Source organism: Dysidea avara, chromosome 6, assembly GCF_963678975.1.
Source record: "Dysidea avara chromosome 6, odDysAvar1.4, whole genome shotgun sequence".
Taxonomy (NCBI): Eukaryota; Metazoa; Porifera; class Demospongiae; order Dictyoceratida; family Dysideidae; genus Dysidea; species Dysidea avara.
The window spans coordinates 28,993,863-29,013,560 of NC_089277.1; the positions used below are offsets into that span (position 1 = coordinate 28,993,863).

Sequence of the window (19,698 nt, forward strand, 5' to 3'; positions counted from 1 at the left end):
TAGTAGTATACTGTATTTTTGTAGCTGTGTAGCTTTTTATTGTAGCTGTGTGTGAATTCACTGTATAGTACTTATATCCTAGCTAAAGGGGGCCATGCTGCATGGGTTCCTGTGAAATTTGGGGGAAAGTTGCAAATTGCTAGCTAGTTGTACTTTTAAAGTTTAGCATCAATTTTAAATTTTAAGGCATTTTCAAGCCTTTAAATTGCAAAAATTCTGCAGCTCCTGGGGGTTGCACCCCCAGACCCCCCTTAAACTTCTAATTGCTAATTATAATTAAATGAACCATACAGCAAGTTTCATGCTGTGTCCCCTATATGTCAAGTCTACAATTATACATAGTATAGAAAGTCTGCAGAACAACAGATAGGCTTGAGCATATTTATATAGCTAGCTAGCAGTGAAATATCACTAAAAGTGCATATCTGAGTGTCTAATTTTCAAAAATTTCCTGTGGGGGTATGCCCCCAGACCCCCCTAGAATGCTCGTGCTTTGCACTTTGCAGAGTGTGCTTTGCACACTGTGCAACAGCTCCTCTCTCATTGGCATGTATATAGTAGCAATTTCAACATTATAGTCAATGGCCTGACCAACTCAATTTTCCCTCCTCCGGCCCTGCTGTCTTATATTCTGTCTCTTAACTGCCACTAACTGCCAGTAGCTTGTTAATGTACTTTTAATAACAAGGTGAAAAGTCTTACTGTTTTCAAATTAAAAAAATCTTACCTGGGTGGGAATCATGCTCTCAGAATGTCACCCATATCATTGTCTTCCCTTTTGTAGCTGTATGCTTCACTCCATGTATGCATGACCTTCATTGCTATAAGTTTACCTAGACTCTTTGACCTGCTCCACTGATTTTATTCTACCGAGTTATTGTTGCTCTGGTTGTGTAGACAGCTGCTAGATCCAGATGGTGCATGCACTTTCACAGTTTAATAGCTATTGTCAGTTTATAAATTCAATAAATATTTGAAGTTTGTACAGCAAGAAATTTTCTTTGTGAGTTAGCAATGAAAGTTTCTTAAATTATCAGACTGATTTGATTGATTGATTTAAAAATTACCCTCTGACAATTGGCAACTACCATTCTTCCTTGCCAGAGCAGCATATAATACAGACAAAATTAATGAACATAGCTAGCTAACAGTACAAAACTTAACACATGCATACAAAACAAATATACGTTGATGCAATTGCAACAATTAACTTAAGGCAAATTATAAAAATGGCTGAACAAATACACAAAAAAATAAACAGCAATAACAGACACAACAGAGATTGGTCTGAAGTTGCTAGGATTGTCCAAAGCATCATGCACCTTTATGAACTGGAGTATATGTGAGCACTTCCTGTCTGAAGGAACAACTCTACTCTGCAATGAATGTACATTAACAGTATAACGTAGCCAATGGAGCAGCCTATCTCTTTCAGGAACCTAAGACAAGCCATCTGGACCTGTGGACTTCCTAGGATCCAGAGAGTTCAGTTGAGACAGGACCAAAGATTCAGGAATCTCAGCAAAAGTGAATGGATTAGTGTCACATGAAGTAGCAGGTATTGCAAAGTTGTCAGCTAGCAGATTGATGTAATGAACTGACACATCACTGCTACAGTTTTGAAATGTTTATTAAGAGAGTCTGAAGTAAATGAATCATTCAATGCTGCCTTTATGGTATTAACTATTCAAATTATGTTATTAACGCATGACTACATACGTATAAGAAGCTTTTTGTGGATAATTCTTACTCTTTAACACTGATGACTGAAAATGATCTATCTTGGCTTGGTGTTGCTACCATCACTTTGAGGACAAATTTCCATTCTTATACCATGCATACATGCATGCATGCATCTAATAATTATATAAAAGAGATTTCTGATTGTTATGTTCTTGGTCCTTTTCTTAAATAAAATAACATGTATCATTGTCTATATAGCCCACATTGGCCATACCTCTGGAATGCTTCGAGGTAGCTATCAAGTTAATATTTAACACAAGATATAGATAAATATTCAATGCCTTATATTTTAGGTACAACACAGAAAAATTGACCATTGAGCCAGATTGAGAAAGGATGCATGCACCTATATAAAAAAATCATGAGTAGTGAATAATGTGGCAAATAGTGAACTTCACTACAAATTCTTAGTGATACTCACTATTTGTCACTTGCATTTACTACTCATTTTTACTGTTTGGTTTTCCAAAGATGGGTCACATTAATGATGTCAATCAATCAGGATGGATTTCATAAAGAACAAGATGTTGCCAGGCAAATGCATTAAATACAGTTTAGCTACCACCATGCATTAAGTCAGTCGAACAAGCCATAGCATGAGAAGTACAACAGTGAGTCTGACAATACTATAACGGAGTGTTCACATCGGCATGCATCACTTCAGGGACTGTGCATGGAGACAGAACTCAAAATGAGAATTTTTCCCAAGATTAATTCTGATTTAGTAGAACAATTAAGTAGTAAAGCATGAGGTGGAGCAGGTCAAAGAGTCTTATAGCAATGAAAGTCACACATGATGTTTGAAGATACAGCTACAAAATGCAGACAGTGATGGGTGACTTTCTGGGAGCATGATTCCCACCCAGCATAATCTTTTTGAAGTTGCTCTAACGCTATACTTTTAGATTAAGAGACAGAATATAATAATATTATTATGAAACTGTTCTATAAGAGTGGCTGACTGCTCTATAAGAGTGGCTGACTGCTCTATCAGAGTATCTCGATCTTTTGTAAAAAGTATTGCAATTCCCTAGCTTATAACTAGTTCGTATAAGGTCTCATGTTTGGAAGGAAGGGACACTACTTGCATGAGTCCTCTTCTGCATCAATAAACCATCTTTAGTGTAAAAATAAAGTTACAGTTGCTTGCAGTATTGTGTACGTGATCTCCCAGCTCCCGGTTCCAGTTTTACAAAGAAATCTCCCGCTCCCGCTCCCCTCTCGGTTTTACCAATACCCTATTATTGGGTTATTATTTTGTACCATACGCGTATGGTACATACCATAATGCGTATACGCGTATGGTACAACTACACGCGTATGGTACGGAAAATCGTACTGTTAGGCGCAATCTGTGAATTTGCGCAGTTTATAAATTGCTCTGCGCATTTTGTGAATTCATAAAATGCGCAACAATTTATAAATTGTTGCGAAATTTGTGAACTACCGTATGAGCTGCGCATTTTATGAACTGGGTACCGCCGTTACTTTCTTGGCCGCTTCAAGTAGATCTACGTATCACAGGGAGGAATGACAGGCTTCTTTTCCCCCTTTAACTAGCTGAAGGGACATGGATACACACGCATTCTACCCGACTATCTCTCCCTCCAAGGTTCCTTTGCGTACTCTGCAGCTGGCCTGGATAAGGTGCACTGTCTTTCTTTCTCAGTGTTGCACTGCGTATACTACAGCATTTGTGGTAGGCTAAGCCATTCGTTTTGATCAGCTGATATTGATGGGCACAGTCCAGTCTGCATGTTTTACTTCTCCTAGCAGTTGTCCAGCACATGCAAACACTGCACATGCTGCACCAGTAATGAAATGCATATCAGCACATAAGGCTTGGTACATTGTAACTCAAGACCAACATCATATCTTTAATGTCCAACCTTAAATGATACACGTAGTTAGTTTCACTCTCACGTTATCCCATGCATCTAGATGTAACCCAACAACACGTGGTTAGCTACATAATATAATGTCACCTCTGTGTGATACAGTTATTAGTGCAGACATATAATATAGTGCTTGGAATCAGGTATGCTGTGTTACACATATAACTTAGTATGCTCTAATACATGAGTTACAAATCCATTTGATGAACAGCAAGACCCAGAAAAGTTGTATCCATTTTCATCTTGCCTGGCTATAACCACATGTCTTCCTAAACACCGTTCATGGTACCCCCATGAGCAACTATTACACCTGACCTATGGAATCTATACATTAATTTGTATGCATAACTAGACCTCACCATGTCAGTTGTATCATCATCCAAACTAATCATTCCACAAGATTGACAATAGTCATCCAATGATTCTAAATAAACAAACATTATAATTCATGTGACACATCATAACTCATCGGTATAATACAACAGACGATGAAAAGAAATTTGCTGCATGGTTCACCAAGAAATCCAACTATTCACAACATAAACAAACACGTACATGTTTCTTAATGGTACAAATGACACAATGTGATGATGTATATCAAACTGATTGCTGAAGCAATTAATAGGTGCATAATTATAATAATTTTTGAGGGAAGCCATTACATGCATGGTGCTAGCTACCACAAATCAACACCTTCCGCTGTCAGCAAAGATACATAAAGGAAGACTCACATAGGTCCATGATGTTCTCATTATACGTACTGCAGTATGCCAAATTAAGGTACCAAGCAACGTTGAACAGTGAAGAAATCAAGCCCGTAGCAGGGGGTCTGTTCCAGGTAGTTGTAAAGCTGAGTACCATGTACAAAATACACACATGGTCTTACTAGGGGGTCTGGAGGCATATCCCTACAGATTCCTTCTGAGATCACTTACTGACTGCTCTATTAGAACAAATGACTGTTCTATTCAATCTTTTTACAAACTAATATATCAGAAAATTGATAGGTGGGTTCCATAAATTGATAGGTCGATGGGGACCACAAAGGTTTGGTCTCTTGCAAAAATATCAGCTAATATCCAGCCTGACTGGTCCTTCACAACTTGGCATTACTACAAACTTGGGAACCGGACTACTTGTTCAGTACAGAGTATTGGTATCACCCATCTCCACAATGTATGGCTAGTGGCTATAAATTTTTGTGATGCTTGAGAATATGATAGCATACATTACTTCCATATCTCTGCAAGCTCGGTATTTTCTTGTAGTCTACATGTCCATTTTCAGTTGAATGCACACGCAGCTCTACTATGTCATAAAATTTCTCAACTGTTGCAACTAAATGATGGTCATTCTCATTCTATAATTACAAAATTTTGTGAAGGGCAGGCACAAAGTTTCTTACCCTTCGTTTGTTCCAACTTCAGCTCTGGGTAGTTTAACAAAACAAACGTCTTTGTTGTAGTAATGAAAGGCAGGGCTAATTAGAGCATCACTTCTTTCCACTCCATTCAAAACGGTCTGATATCAAACATGATTTTCTGCACCTTCTCCTCCGTTACTGTTTTGTTTTGCTTTTTGGAAGTGTGATTGGGACCAAGATATTTTCCTCTACACTGAGAACCTTTCGAATAGCCGGCTCTCTGTGACCCTCTTTTGACGTACCTCACAAACTCATAGTGAAATTCACACCTCGCATACACTGCCATAAGGAAATCTCGTGATCCAACACTTGGAACGACAGTAGGTCGGCAACAGATACAACAAGCTGTACGTGTTGCATCTCGCCTTGCCATATGGCAGCACGACACCTGCGCAATTTATAAATTGTTGCGCATTTTACGAATTCACAAAATGCGCAGCGAAATTTATAAACTGCGCAAATTCACAGATTGCGCCTAACAGTGCCATCTGAGTATAGCGCCTAAGGCCACTCCAATTTGTTTTTATGTTTCTGGTCATTTGAAGTTTAGTTTTAGATGCGTGCGAGCGGAATTCAGCAACAAAGCAACAATGAAGTGACTGCTCAATTAGAGTAGTCTACTATGATTTTTTTTGTGATTTTCTAACTGTTCTATTAGGCCACTCCAAATAAATTCTCTGTTTCCCGTCCTGGACACTGGCATATTCGCATGCGGGCGGACGGTCCATTTCCATTATTTCATTATAAGATTGGCTAGCCTTTCAAGCCATTATTTGCCTGGAACAGCCAAAAAGGCTGCATAAAAACATGCTTAAGCTTGTTCTTTCCTTAGTAAGTTGCAAAAATAACACAAACGCGACGTTTGTACTGACTTGAAAGCACTGCTGACACGTGAGCTGACACTGTTTCAAGATAGCTTTTACTGAGTCTATCAGTATGCAAGAATAACCGGAAAATAATGGAAGAATACGGAATAATGGAATATTTAGAGCTGGCAGTAACCAGATGCGGGCGGTGGACGGGAAACAGAGAATTTATTTGGAATGGCCTAATAGATTATTTCGATCCGTACTATGCACTCTGCCCATTTCTTGAAGGACTCACTGATAAAAGGAAAATTATGATACTTAGCAGTTTGATTTAGCATCTTTGTTCCAGCCCAATATTTGTTTCTGAAATCTGGCTTTTTAAAAAATCTGATGTGGGCATTTTCCCCATGTATTTCTGAAATTTTGCATTCTCCAAAAAAGGATGCGGGCGGTGGACCAGAAACATAATTACCAATTGGAGTGGCCTAACCTGGTATGCGTATAATATCACGCAGGTTTTTGCACTGCCATATACCTATTGACTATGCCGGATGGCACTCTGCTTTCATTTCTTTTCGGGGAAGAGGGAGGGGAGGAGCTAGTCTCGCTTAGCAGTTTCTGTTCAGTGAAGATCAAGATACTCTAATAGCACGATCATATTTTGATCTGATTAGCTACTCTATTCTCTAGAGCTGAGATGTATTTAGCTTTAGATATAATTTGCTTTACTGCATGATGCAAACCTATTTAAAATAAAGCATTCCTTAAAATAAAAGAATATTGATGGCATGATATCTCGCATGACTATAATAATATATATACCACTTTCACACCTCACTTCAAAGTGAAGAGAAGGTGTATAAGTGGTATAATAGCACTGCTAGCTGTGCTCAGGAATGCAGTAACGAGAATAGGAGGTAGTATATACAAGTTATATCCCTCCTAGGAGTGATATAACTTGTATATACTACCTCCTATTCTCATTAATGCATTCCAAGCATTCTCAGAAATCATTTGATTTCTTTGATGAAACTGTGTGATCTCCTCTCCTTTAATATAGCGACACTTCACAGGATCGATAGTGGGTTTTAGTTTTTGTATAAAGTGAGCCAAGGCATAGATCATGGACTTGGGGAAGAAGATAGTTCATTGCTTTACTGAACGAAGAAGGTCACAGGTTAGTTTATATTAAACATGTTACATTCAATAGTCACGGGGGGATGTCCCACAGACACTGGGTGTAGCGCTTAATTGATATAGCCATTAGTGTTAATAGTATTCACTACTTTAGTTTATTCATGGCTAGTAAAGTAAGTACTTTAGTGTAGTTGAATCGTCTTTACATTGCCGTTTTGACACCTGGCGCGATGTCACACACGCGTAGTGACTGGGCGTGGCGCTTAATTGGCTAGGCCATTATAGCGCTGTAAACATATTCACTGCTTTAGTTTATTCATGGCTAGTATAGCAAGTACTTTATAGTGCACTGAAGCTTCATTATGAGCTGTTCAACTCGTATTTGGGCTTCCTGTGTTTAATTGCGTATCCACAATCGAAGCGCTCTGCATGCTCGTGACGATACACTTACGTTCGGCCTCTCAGCAGTGCCTTGTCGTTGCTCTTACGACGTTGCCCACAATCGAAAGTCACATGGTCCCATATAAATACACTCGCAAAGCGTTCCAGCAGTTTCCATGTACACTTGCAGGTGATTCACCCAAGTAGAATATATTAGTTGTAACATGGGCACTTGTGATTTGCCTGAAATATACACACTCGCACTAGGGCTGCGCCCTCGTGCTCGTGTGTATATGTATATTTCAGGCAAATCACTCGTGCCCATGTTACAACTACTACATAGGTGATGAAACTGACATCTTGATTTAGGACAATATATGATAAAAATTCATCATACTGTTGGCAGATCCAGTCTTGAATTGTGCTAAGTCCTGCTGATCTGGTAGGATCTGATGGAATTCTACATAGTCAAAATTAATAAAGATCAATCATCTGGGTTGGAAGTTTTACGAAAAACATGAGCTGCATACAGTATAAGTCTGAAAAGTATAAATCAAAGGAAAGGGATTATATATAATATGTCTTGATTTATGCGTAGTCATTGATATATAATCTACCCCATCCAAAAACAGCTTATAGCTGTACAAAAAGTGCACGTCCAAGTAAAGCAGAGTTAACTGCGACAAAAAGTAATGATATCATAATACGGCCATGTGCGAGGTGTGCAAGTTGTAAAATTAATATTAGCTAATCAGATAATACAATGTTATTGTTAAAGTGTTAATGAGAACTATGTGATGCTGCTAGTTATTAAGTGTGTGAGCATCTTCATTAATGCCACATAAATTTAATTCTCAATAAAGCAATGTGTATAGATTCTCTGATAGTAATAAATAGTTTGAGTTTGGCCACCTTTCCTTTGTTCGTAGCAGTGCTGTATACAGGAAAGGTGGCCAAACTCAAACTATTTATTACTATCAGAGAATCTATACACATTGCTTTATTGAGAATTAAATTTATGTGGCATTTATGAAGATGCTCACACACTTAAAAACTAGCAGCATCACATAGTTCTCATTAACACTTTAACAATAACATTGTATTATCTGATTAGCTAATATTAATTTTACAACTTGCACACCTCGCACATGGCCGCATTATGATATCATTACTTTTTGTCGCAGTTAACTCTGCTTTACTTGGACGCGCACTTTTTTTTACAGCTATAAGCTGTTTTTGGATGGGATTTCAATACTTTTTGTTAATGCACTGTTGATAACAGTAGGTGAGTTTCCATGGTTTTGACAGAAACCCCAGATTACAGTGACAGAATATGTAATTTTAGTGGCCAGGGCCGCCCACATTGGGGGTAACTGGGGTATTTTGCCCCCTACCACAGCCCGAAAGGGGCCACTTGAATACCTGTTTAAAGAAAGATCGATATACTCTAATAGAGCAGTCAGGATCTAGACCCTTCCTTGCCCCTGGTCCCCTCTTATAACTTTTCCCTGGGCCCTCTAATTTCTCTGGACGGCCCTGTTAGTGGCATTCAACTGCAGTCAACTAACACCCATTTTAACTAGTAAACCCTTAGCAACACTTTGCTTTTCATCTTGTACTGCATTGAAACGATCAAGATACTCTATTAGAGCAGTCACAAAACAGTTGTAACACAACAATCAATATTTAGCATAGTTACAACTTCTGCTTAGCATCGGATTTATAGTTTAAATTACTAGCTACTTACACACTTTACAATATAAAAATATGGCACTTATAGAAATGTGACTGTTCTATTAGAGTATCTCGATCTACTTCAAGCATTGACTAATTCAAGTGAAGAAGCTACGCCCCTGCCAAGAGATCTTGTGAAATGAAATGAGAATAGTAAAGAAAAGGTAAGTATGTACAGAGACAATATTGGGGCACGTAATTATGTCCTGTTGTAAATAAACGCCTTTAAAATTTATATTACTACTAAATAAACGCACCAGAATAGGCTTGTGTGGCTGTTGTCTCCTAGTCCAAGGTTGTCTCATTACTTGTCTTTTCGTGTTGAAGGGATTTAGTCGCAATTGGTGAGTTTAACTATACATGTATTTGTGTTGTAAAACTTAATTGTAAAAAGGCGATTAGCACATATCATGATAAACATGTATTTGTCACAGTAGTCTCTCACGAAGTCACGATTATTACGAGACATTGGACCAGGGTAAAAAATTTACTGCTATATTTAGAGGTTGTAGCGTTTGTATTTCTTAGTATCTTAATAAATAATCCCCCATGATCACTAATCACTAATAGTACAGTGAAAACTGGTCATTATTCAGGCCGTAGGGACAAAATTTTTTAACCTTGCCTTTTAAAGAGGTGGCTGCATTATGCGGCCTTAAAAAAAAGTAAGAAGCATGCTGTTCTAACTGGCTATAGAGATGGATTTAGTGTATGACAGCGTATGAGACAGTGAGTGCTGGCAGCAAGGGGGCAGCCAATCTGTTAGAGCACCAAAAGCACTGCTTCAGACATAGGCAGTTGACTGTCAGCCCCAAGTGTAAAAGTTTCACTATTGGTCCTTATAAGCTCCTGATGAAGAAAGTGATGAAGTCATTATCCATAGGATATATTTTTCAGAGTATCCATTTCAGTTCTACAATATAGTAGCCAAGCATAAGATGAACATAACACAGCATTCCAGTAGTTTAGTGGTGACCACAACACTGCCTGAGTTAAACTGTGGTGAGATTTGAGACTACCAGAAGCCCTGGAATGTCTTCAACACATGAAATACCAAATATCTAATGCCTGGCTTTCATCCACAGTGGACCTGTCTTGGTGGCCACTTGTACAGAAGGGAAACAGCTGCCACACAGTCTTGCGAGCGAAACAGCTAGTTGCCACACCCCTTAATTATCAATTTGTAAAATCTTTATCAAAATTGTGTTTGCGAGCAAGTGCGATGTGGCAGTGCCGTGTATATGGTTGCTGCCTAGCAGTGACACATCACGAGTATTGAAGTCACAATGCGTTACTGTATCATCCATCTAAATACAATCTCTGAATGTGTCATTTTGTTTAGAGAGCAATCTTCCACAAGAAGTGACCTGCAAGTTTCAGTGTATATTGTTAACCGTACAGTGAAACCTCACTTAGTGGCCACCTCTTTAATAAGACCACCTCATTATATTGGCCACCTCTAGTAGGTCCCAAATATAGCTAAGCATTACTTATGACCTCATTAATAAGGCCACCTTATTATTCAGGCCAATTTTTTTGGTCCCACAGCCTGCCATATTAATGAGGTTTCATTGTACTTATGTGAATTTTTATTTTTCGTAACTTTTCTTCAGGTTTACTGATGGGCACTATGAAGCATTGTTGACTTGTACGTGTATAATGTGGTGACTTGAAATGCTAAAACAGTACGTAGCATGTCTTGTATGTACATGTAATGTGTTGTAATGTGTCCACACATCCACACATCTTAGAAATAAATATAATTTTATCTCTATAAATAGTCAGTTCCATTGTGCCACTGGGTCATATGTTGGTTGAGTATGGATCATCCAGGGCACTTGAGTCACATTTTGTCCTGGCCAAGTGGATCTCATCCACTGACAGGATCAGATCACGTGTATAAATTTCTATGGAACTTGTTTATTGCCACCTTCACTCATTCAGCAGGTAACTGTATAAATTCTCAATTGGAATTGGCTTTTCAAGAGTGGTTGTCTTTCTATACTAGTGGCCATTAAGATAGGTTGTACTGATAGAGTGTACATACTAGAGATGCAACAATATCCTCCACTTAGTGTCGTTTGATAGTGATGCAATGGAGACTATGTATTATTGCATTTAAATACTATACTATTATATTGCAACTCTAGCACGTATTTATAACAGGAATGTTTGTTAACTGTTTAGACATACTGGAGCCACACCCACTCATCTGGATTCTACAAATGGAGTCATACCAACTTGTTGTCATCATACTTACTCATTACTCCCATTGTGTTTGGATGAATATACATGCCGTCATGTGAGACTTGCTACCATGGCGGGCCACTGGAAAACATTTGCATAGCAGTTATATTACAGTCATTATTGTACAATTCTTACATTATTGTTGTGAAAAGTGTTTGGTATTCATGTGTCTCCTCTGTATGTTGTAATTACATGTGTAATTTTGTGTGGGGGTGCTATAAAATGCAATAATGCATGGTGACAATTGTATTAGGCGATTTTGCACACTTCCTTTTAAGCTACACTGGAAGAATACTAAAATTTCCTGGATCAGGAAATATGCAGCACAGGGCAGAATTTTCTATAGACTTTCCTGGTTTTTCAGGAAATTCTGCCCTGTACTGCATGTTTCCTGATCCCAGGAAAATTTTAGTATTCTTCCAGTGCTAGCTACATGTGCTAATTACTCACAGCTTGTGTCAACAACTGGTAACCGCAGTTGTACTCTTGTGTCATTCTTTAAGCCGCACCCTTAGAGGACAAATTATGTGGGGGCGACTAATTTTAAAACGAAGGATGGTATGCAGCACCATAGATTATATCTATGGACTATAATCTATGGCAGCACACTTCTTGGTGGTTATATATGTACTGATTAACTAGTACATAGAGCGCCAGTTCATCAATACCCAGTGACCGCAGTTGTGCTCTGCGTCATTCTTTAAATTCCGAGTAAAATTCTTAGAGAGCCAATGACGTGGGGACGATTACATTCAAATTTCAAACTAGCCATTCTCGAAAACAAATGTTTCAATCTGAACGAAACTTTCAGAACAGTTTAAAGACACATTGCCCTACATGCCAAGCGAGTATTGCGGAAAACAACAATCTGGGATTTGTATTTGGCCTCTAGGTCGACTGAGGACGACTGAAACTTCGTTTGGTGCTGAAATCACGACTGTAGAGTAATCATGTATGGTGAAATCGATGATGTGAATCTTGAGGTGATTGAGTGAATACTGAAGCGATAACAGGGCGATCAATGTTCGGAATGCACAAAGGAACGCAAGGCATACACCTGCGGTTGCGTCTAACCGCATGCGATAAAAATAAAATAAAAAAATAAAAATGAAACTTCCCCTTTGATGTCGGCAACCTCGATCACGAAACAATCGGCATGGATTTGCTTCACTGCTTGTGTGGTAGTTACTAGTGACACGATGAGTTCAACTCCAGAGTTTTAGAGGGATAGCGTAAGTGACGGGTGGATTACAGGAAGGCCGAATTTGACAACGTTCGTTCTTGTAAAATCCTCACGTAGTGGTCGCGTAATTTATTGTCTGCGGCGCGTTTCTGCTTTACTGGCCGCGCGACTCACTACCGTGAGTCTTGATAACAATGTATCCCATTGTCTGCTTAACATTTCATTTCATCAAAGTATCTGACAGTTCCACAAAATACAATAGCGCCACCACCCATATAATTATGATGGTTTATGTAAGCGCTTGTAGATTATTTTCTTGATTTCTTCTGACTTTTGTACATATTCATTTATTGCCTTATTTGTCATGGATTTCCATCTTGCATTTTTATAATAAATGTCTTCATTTCTCCACAGTGGAAATGCTATTGCTTTGAAAGTACACAAGCTGGTATACTGTGTGTTCTTTAGAATAGTTGAGTTAAAATGTGACCAGATTTGTGAAAAGGTACCTTTTCCACTCATTTTACATACCAGCAAACAAAATGGTGTAACACTTGACTCCTTACACTGATGAACTTGCTCTTAGTATTAAAATGCTGCTAGATACTAGTAGCTACAGTACACTCATGGATAATTGCAGGCAATTATAAGGTATACAGGGGCGTAGGGAGGGGGGTTCCAAGGGTTTCAGGAAACCCCCTCTGAAAATGTCAGTGACAGCAGAGAGCATTGAACTCAGCTAAGAACCTATGGTATTGATTATATACACAATCTACAACAACCTGCAGCTTACCTCCACACCATCTCTGGCTATAAGGCTGTCTTTCCCAACTCACTCACAACTAGCGCGTGGTGTGCTCTATTTAGAATAAAACGTGATTTAGTGCGTACAAGTGTCCACGTGAGTGATAAAGCGAAAACCATCAGGCCAGTTAACATTAGATACAATGTTACAGAGGAAGCAAACGTATCATTTGAAAACGTGACTGCTATTATGTTATTTAATTATTTATTAGGAAGACACTTAGCTAACACTGACACTTAATGTTATCCAGTTTGGTGGTTATTAGTTCTCTTACATTTCAGCCCATGTCAGAGCCGTCGTTTAATGGAATCAACTAACTTGTAACATCTTGCATACACTTTTGTTTAATACACAATTTTTTTACATGCAGGTCAATACTTGTACATTGTACTTCAATTTAGATGAAAATCAGCCCTTTTTGGTATGCAATATTCTATCTGTGTGGTACAGTATTATATGCTGTCTAGTAATGAAAAATTGGGGTGCCAAACCTCAGGCCTGCTCAGCCTTAATTGTTGAGCATTTTTTACCAAGGCAGCTGCCTTGGTTGCCTCAATGGTAGCTACGCCACTGCCCGCACATAGCTATAGCAAATTATTTTGCAACATTAATTATTTTTGGCCTTAAACATTATGCATATAATAATTATTATGCTAAACATGTACATGCAGTAGAACTTGTGGATAATCCAATGTATATAACAATTTTGTACAAAATTTGCAACTAAATTGGCATGATGAATTTATAGGGTGCAATGAACATGTGTCCATATTACATCTAAAGGTCGATGAATACATATGAGAGAATAATCTATGTGCATATGAGAAAATAATCTACTGTGTATGTAATATAATCAGCAGAAACACCTTAAGTAACTAAACTTGTAACCAGATTTGCAAATTAAAAGGGTCTTCCGCACACATCCATTTTACCAACTTTGACAATTCATAATTGTCAGATTACAAAAATTAATGCTATTGACTTGAAATTTGTTCAGCTGTGAGCACCAGCATACCTTTATGGATGAAAAAATTTCAGGTTTGTATGTTTCTTGCAGAGTAAGTTACGGTCTTCTAAGTTCATAGAATTGGATGTGTGTGGAAGACCCCTTTTCAGAAATCCCGTCACACTGATGTGATGATTATTTTTTTCTTATGTATGTTTTAGACTTTATACTCTCACATCTTCTTTAACCATTATGTGCATGCATGTAGTAGTACCCTTATCATACACATGCATGACTTCTATCAAGAGTAATGATGTTCACCATTCTCCTATGTATAATTTATGTACTTTACAATTCAGTAATCTTGTTTTGATAACAACTGCATGCATCCTGTACCCACTACTCTTTAGAGTACCCCACATAATGTATTTCCAGATGCAATGTTTAATTTCATGTATTATATTATAGAAACATATTCAATACTAATTCAATGGAGTCTTGTTAAATAAACATTGCTGTGGACTTCTCAAATGTCTAGGGTTTCTCCATGATGAGGAGTGTAGCAGAAGTCAGGGAAAATTGATCCTTCAAACTTCGGAAAACCACAATCTCAAGATTTTGTGGAAAGTCTGTCACTTGCACCTACAGCAACATAAATAATACATCATGTTGATTTTGTGAAGATATCACTACAGCTAAAAATGTACACAAGTACCAATGTACTTACAATAATCTTAAAGTTAGTTCCAGCTACCACCTGAGTCTGATACTCAATAGCCTTGCACATTTGAAAAACCCTCCCAACCTTTTCTTTAGCAGCTACCTTCACCTATTGATTATAGATTATATATATATATACATACAATATTATTTGTCACTTTGTACTACTTTTCGCTATTCGACTTGTTACATTATAAAAATTGCTCACTTTATCAGCTATCTCCTGCGTTTCTTGAGTAGCAGGTTTTGGATCAGAATATGCACCTGACATTTTGGGAAAGACTCTTAGATATCTATACAAGTATAATTATTCAGTGTACCAAAGCAAGCTCTGAATGAGGCAGACACAAAAGTAAGAGTCTTTTATAGGGTGAAGAATAGCATGTATGTGCGGGCCATAAATATACAAGCTTTTACATCATAGAAACCACAAGCAAGGAAGGTTAGCTATTATATTTATTATGTAGATCATCACTTGGATTCTTGGAAAGTTGGAATCACTGACTTCACAGAATCAAATTTACTGACATAGAATTGTTAAATTGTTTACATTCTAAACTTAATATTATTATTATATACATGCATCTTTCAAATCTAACTTAAAATCTACCCTGATGCATATGATAATTATGTAGTTAGCTCTCTTTCTCTTGATTTCTCTCTCCTTCCTGTCTCTCTCCAGGTCACAGCCATTGATAATAATATATTAATATGCAATCAAGGTCACAGAAAGCTCCAATATAATAGATAATTATGTTTACTCATCACTATACAATATTAATACAATGAGGCTATTATACTGTACATACAGTATGCCACATAGATCATAATAATTGTGTGGTCAGCTATCTTAAAAGTGAAATGATTTCATCTAATAGGTAATTACACTACATACTGTAACTGGTTTCTTAAGAAATCATGATTATGCAAACTTCCTTTGATGACATTAATAACTTCCTACTAAAATAAACATGCATGATAAGTTAACCAAACATTTTACGGTAACTTTACTTTCACAAACAAAACGAGAATGTTATCATTAATTTTTGTGTCATACTGTAGACTAAATGTGCATTAATTTAGTTACTGTGCAAAACTGTATAGCTCTATTAAGTACATGTACAGGTGTGGCTAGCTCAGTACTACTTAACACAGATAGCTAGCCTAAACATCAATGTAAAACTGTACAGGGCTATGCATAATAATCTGTACAGGTGTATAGCCTTGTAGAGTTGTACAAAATTCACATTGTCGTTTTATGAAATACTCTTGTCAGTGTAGTATAGTACAATCACATGTATACAGGTATATGAGGGTGTGCATTAATAATAAGTTATAGATACGTGTTGGTTGTTGTTGTTGTTGTAGGCATATTCTAGAGATATTATAGTCAATACCTGCTCTTTTTCTTGATTAATTAGTTAAACAAGGTTGAAAATTTGCTGAGCCATATTCATGAGTCTGACCTATACTCCCACTGCTTGGTTGAATTTCTTCACACTTTGACATTCAGAGTACTGGGCAGAAATCACATTGCATCAACACTATCACCAGCCATCACAATGGTTTAGGCAATCAGATTCCCCCTATCCATTCCTGGACCAGTTCTAAATTGACTGTAAGCTACATGCCGATCAGCTCTTGTGGAGATTACAGTGTGGGTCTAGTGTGTCAGTGATGTTTACCTGGGATCAGCCATATGCATGGTGTCAAACCACACAAGTTTGTACTGCAAATATTTCCAGTCATATTTCCCCTTCATATATTCTCTTGATTCACTGCTTGTTGAAATTAGCTACATTTATTTTATTACAACTAGATTCAACAGCTTCCTCATTTTACAGGTAAATATACACTTCATCGCTGTTACCTGCCACTGTGTTATTGAAGCTATCTTCACTCCTTGCTGGTATAAACTTACCCTGTGTTTGAAGAAAAGGCAACTTAAATAATAAATAAGAATTTGTCATAATTATGGTCCAGTAAAGCCTTTCTTCAAAACTTTTGTGAGACTCTATGGTTTATTGCAAATTAAAGTTAAAATAAAGCGACATAGCTAGTTGACAGAATTATTGGTGGACAGTTTGAGGCAATATAAATTAATAGACCAAGGGCCTTATATTTGTTGGCAGTTTCTGTCCATTGGTCATCTATTGAGTGTTTAATGACGATGCATAATAATGTGGTCTTAGCGTCTTACTGCAATAACTGATAAATATTTTAAACACCTTAATCAAGTCACCTCTTTGCAACAATGCAAGTATTTATCCAGGTCTCAGTCTAGCTTAAAATTATGGCAGTGTAGATTAAGTGTTGTCATCTTAACGGCCCTTCTTTGCATATTTTTAATGCTTCAATTTCCTTAGCCAAGTAAGGGTTCTAGATTTGGGAACGATACTCAATAAGCTAATGTGGTTGAACTAATTTTAATTATAACATTGTAAATTTGACCGGATTTGCAAAAAGGTACCTTTTGCACATATTTTACATACCAGCAAAGAGTCCTTATACTGATTAGCTTGCTTTTAGTATTAAATGCAGCCTGATACTGCAGTTGCTACATACCACACACCCATGGAAAATTTCAGACAAATATATATCATGATTGAAATGTTATAAAGCTTCAAAGTTCAAAAAATGGGTCAAATTTTGTGTGTGATAAAGCCTTTTCGCAAATCCGGTCACAAGTAATAGTATACTGCAGCTGAGGACTATGTTTCAGTCCTGCAATTGATCATTGTTTCCAATTTTGTGACAGACAGTGAAGAGACATGGCTAGCCAGCGATTATCTAATAGCTAATGAAATGATATAAACTAATCATAACAGAACCAATCCTAACTGCTTCCTCAATTACCGGTATCTCCTTACATTTAGCTACCTGCCACTGTCTCATTAATTTTGTGTCCTCTTTGCAGAAAGAAAAATAATATCAATTCGGCATAGTTACTCAGTACTACTCCAGTTGTACTAGGTTTCAAAGAGTTAATTAATTAATTTAATTAATGTATAGCAGTACATATTCACATACTATCATGCTTCTTGGAGTATGATACCATCATGCTTCTTGGAGCATGATACCATCATGCTTCTTGGAGCATGATACCATCATGCTTCTTGGAGCATGATACCATCATGCTTCTTGGAGCATGATACCATCATGCTTCTTGTAGCATGATATATACTATCATGCTTCTTGGAGCATGATATAACTATAATAAAGTATTACCAGTATTCCAGTAACTGCTGAATTCTGTGAGTTACATCACTTTTCATTTTAACTTTAATTTAAGTCAATCAAGTTATTAATTATTGGGTACCACGCTGTCTCATTACACTCATTAGCTCATTATAGCAATGCATAAGTGAATCTCGAATTTAATACCTAGCTGAATTCCTAATTTCCTTTTGTTGGTGAAAGTAAACATACCTGTACTGTAAACTTGTTGGTTTGCCTATCATGTTTGTTTAAGCAGGAAGTTATTTTGTCAGCAAAGGAAGTTTACATAATCATGTGTAATAATTGTGTGACCAAAGGGATCTTCCATGCACACACATCCAAATTACTAACTTTAATGACTCTTTTAACTGATTAGAAAAGGTCATTGACTTGAAATTTGGTCAGTAGTGAGCACCAACATAGCTTAGTGAATGAAATGTTTTATACTGAGTTGTGGTTTTCTGAGTTCATAGAATTGGATGTGTGTGGAAGACCCCTTTTTGCAAATATGGTCACATATGCTAATGAAGTCAACTATTCAATGTGTGAAGCCAATGACCACAATAAAAACTTTACTGGGAAAAATTCTAAAACCATAACAATGATGTAACTTTCCTTGATTCTTCCTTAATATTGTGGTTTCTTAGACTGTGATGCACGTGCTTGTCTTCATCACCCTATAAAAACCCTCACTTTATGCTTGCTTTACTCAGAACTAGTTTTGTGACACTTAATATACAGTACTTGTATTCGTACCTACAGTGTAAGAGTACTCTCTCAAAATGAGTGATGCAAGGAAATCTGGTGCTTGGTCTGAACCAAAACCTGCTACTCAAGAAACACAGGACATAGCTGATAAGGTGAGCAAAGCATCATACTGAATACAGCAGTTTATGGTAAATATAGGATTTAAAATTTTTCTGTTTAAATGTTAGGTGAAAAAAGCTGCTGAGGAACAGGTTGGAATGGTTTTTAAAGTGTAAAGTGTACAAGGCTATTGAGTATCAGACACAGGTGGTAGCTGGAACTAACTTTAGGATCATTGTAAGCATTACTACATCATTCTGTGTTTGCATACACTATGGAGCTAGTGACAATTATTTATTTTAACATGATTTTTAAAATGTAATTTCCACTATGTTGCTATAGATAAAAGTGACTGACTTTCCACAAAATGCTGAGCTCGTTGTTTTCCGAAACTTGGAGGACCAATATTCTCTGACTTCTGCTAAGCTCCTCATCATGGAGAAACCCTAGACTCTTGAGAACAAACATAGCACTGCTTAATATAATCTGTTGTGTTGAAGCTTTGAATTATGTACAAAATGTATTAACTTGTAGTAACAGAAATTTTACAATGCAGCATGAACAAAATTAATACAAAAAGACAGTGGATTATGTAAGGCATAAAGACCACATAACTTGAATTAAACTGCTACAAACACATTTTATACAT

The 19,698-nt window shown here is 37.2% G+C and overlaps 2 protein-coding genes and 2 long non-coding RNA genes across 4 annotated transcripts in view; 2 read left to right on the forward strand and 2 right to left on the reverse strand.

Annotated features, from left to right (window-relative positions):
- Positions 1–19,698, reverse strand: part of LOC136257307 (cystatin-A-like) — a 215,893-nt gene that overhangs the window by 190,485 nt on the left and 5,710 nt on the right. The window lies entirely within an intron of this gene.
- LOC136258796 (uncharacterized) lies at positions 9,373–11,626 on the forward strand. Its single transcript, XR_010703006.1, has 3 exons — positions 9,373–9,466; positions 10,736–10,807; positions 11,310–11,626. It is a non-coding gene; the product is annotated as an uncharacterized lncRNA (long non-coding RNA).
- On the reverse strand, positions 14,766–15,406 carry LOC136258795 (cystatin-A-like). The gene is made up of 3 exons (XM_066052147.1): positions 15,232–15,406; positions 15,031–15,132; positions 14,766–14,945 (listed from the first exon to the last, which is right to left on the reverse strand). The coding sequence occupies exons 1-3, from the start codon at positions 15,292–15,294 to the stop codon at positions 14,838–14,840; spliced, it is 273 nt and encodes a 90-aa protein (XP_065908219.1). The 5' UTR covers positions 15,295–15,406; the 3' UTR covers positions 14,766–14,837.
- On the forward strand, positions 18,957–19,629 carry LOC136258665 (uncharacterized). The gene is made up of 3 exons (XR_010702916.1): positions 18,957–19,102; positions 19,178–19,286; positions 19,392–19,629. It is a non-coding gene; the product is annotated as an uncharacterized lncRNA (long non-coding RNA).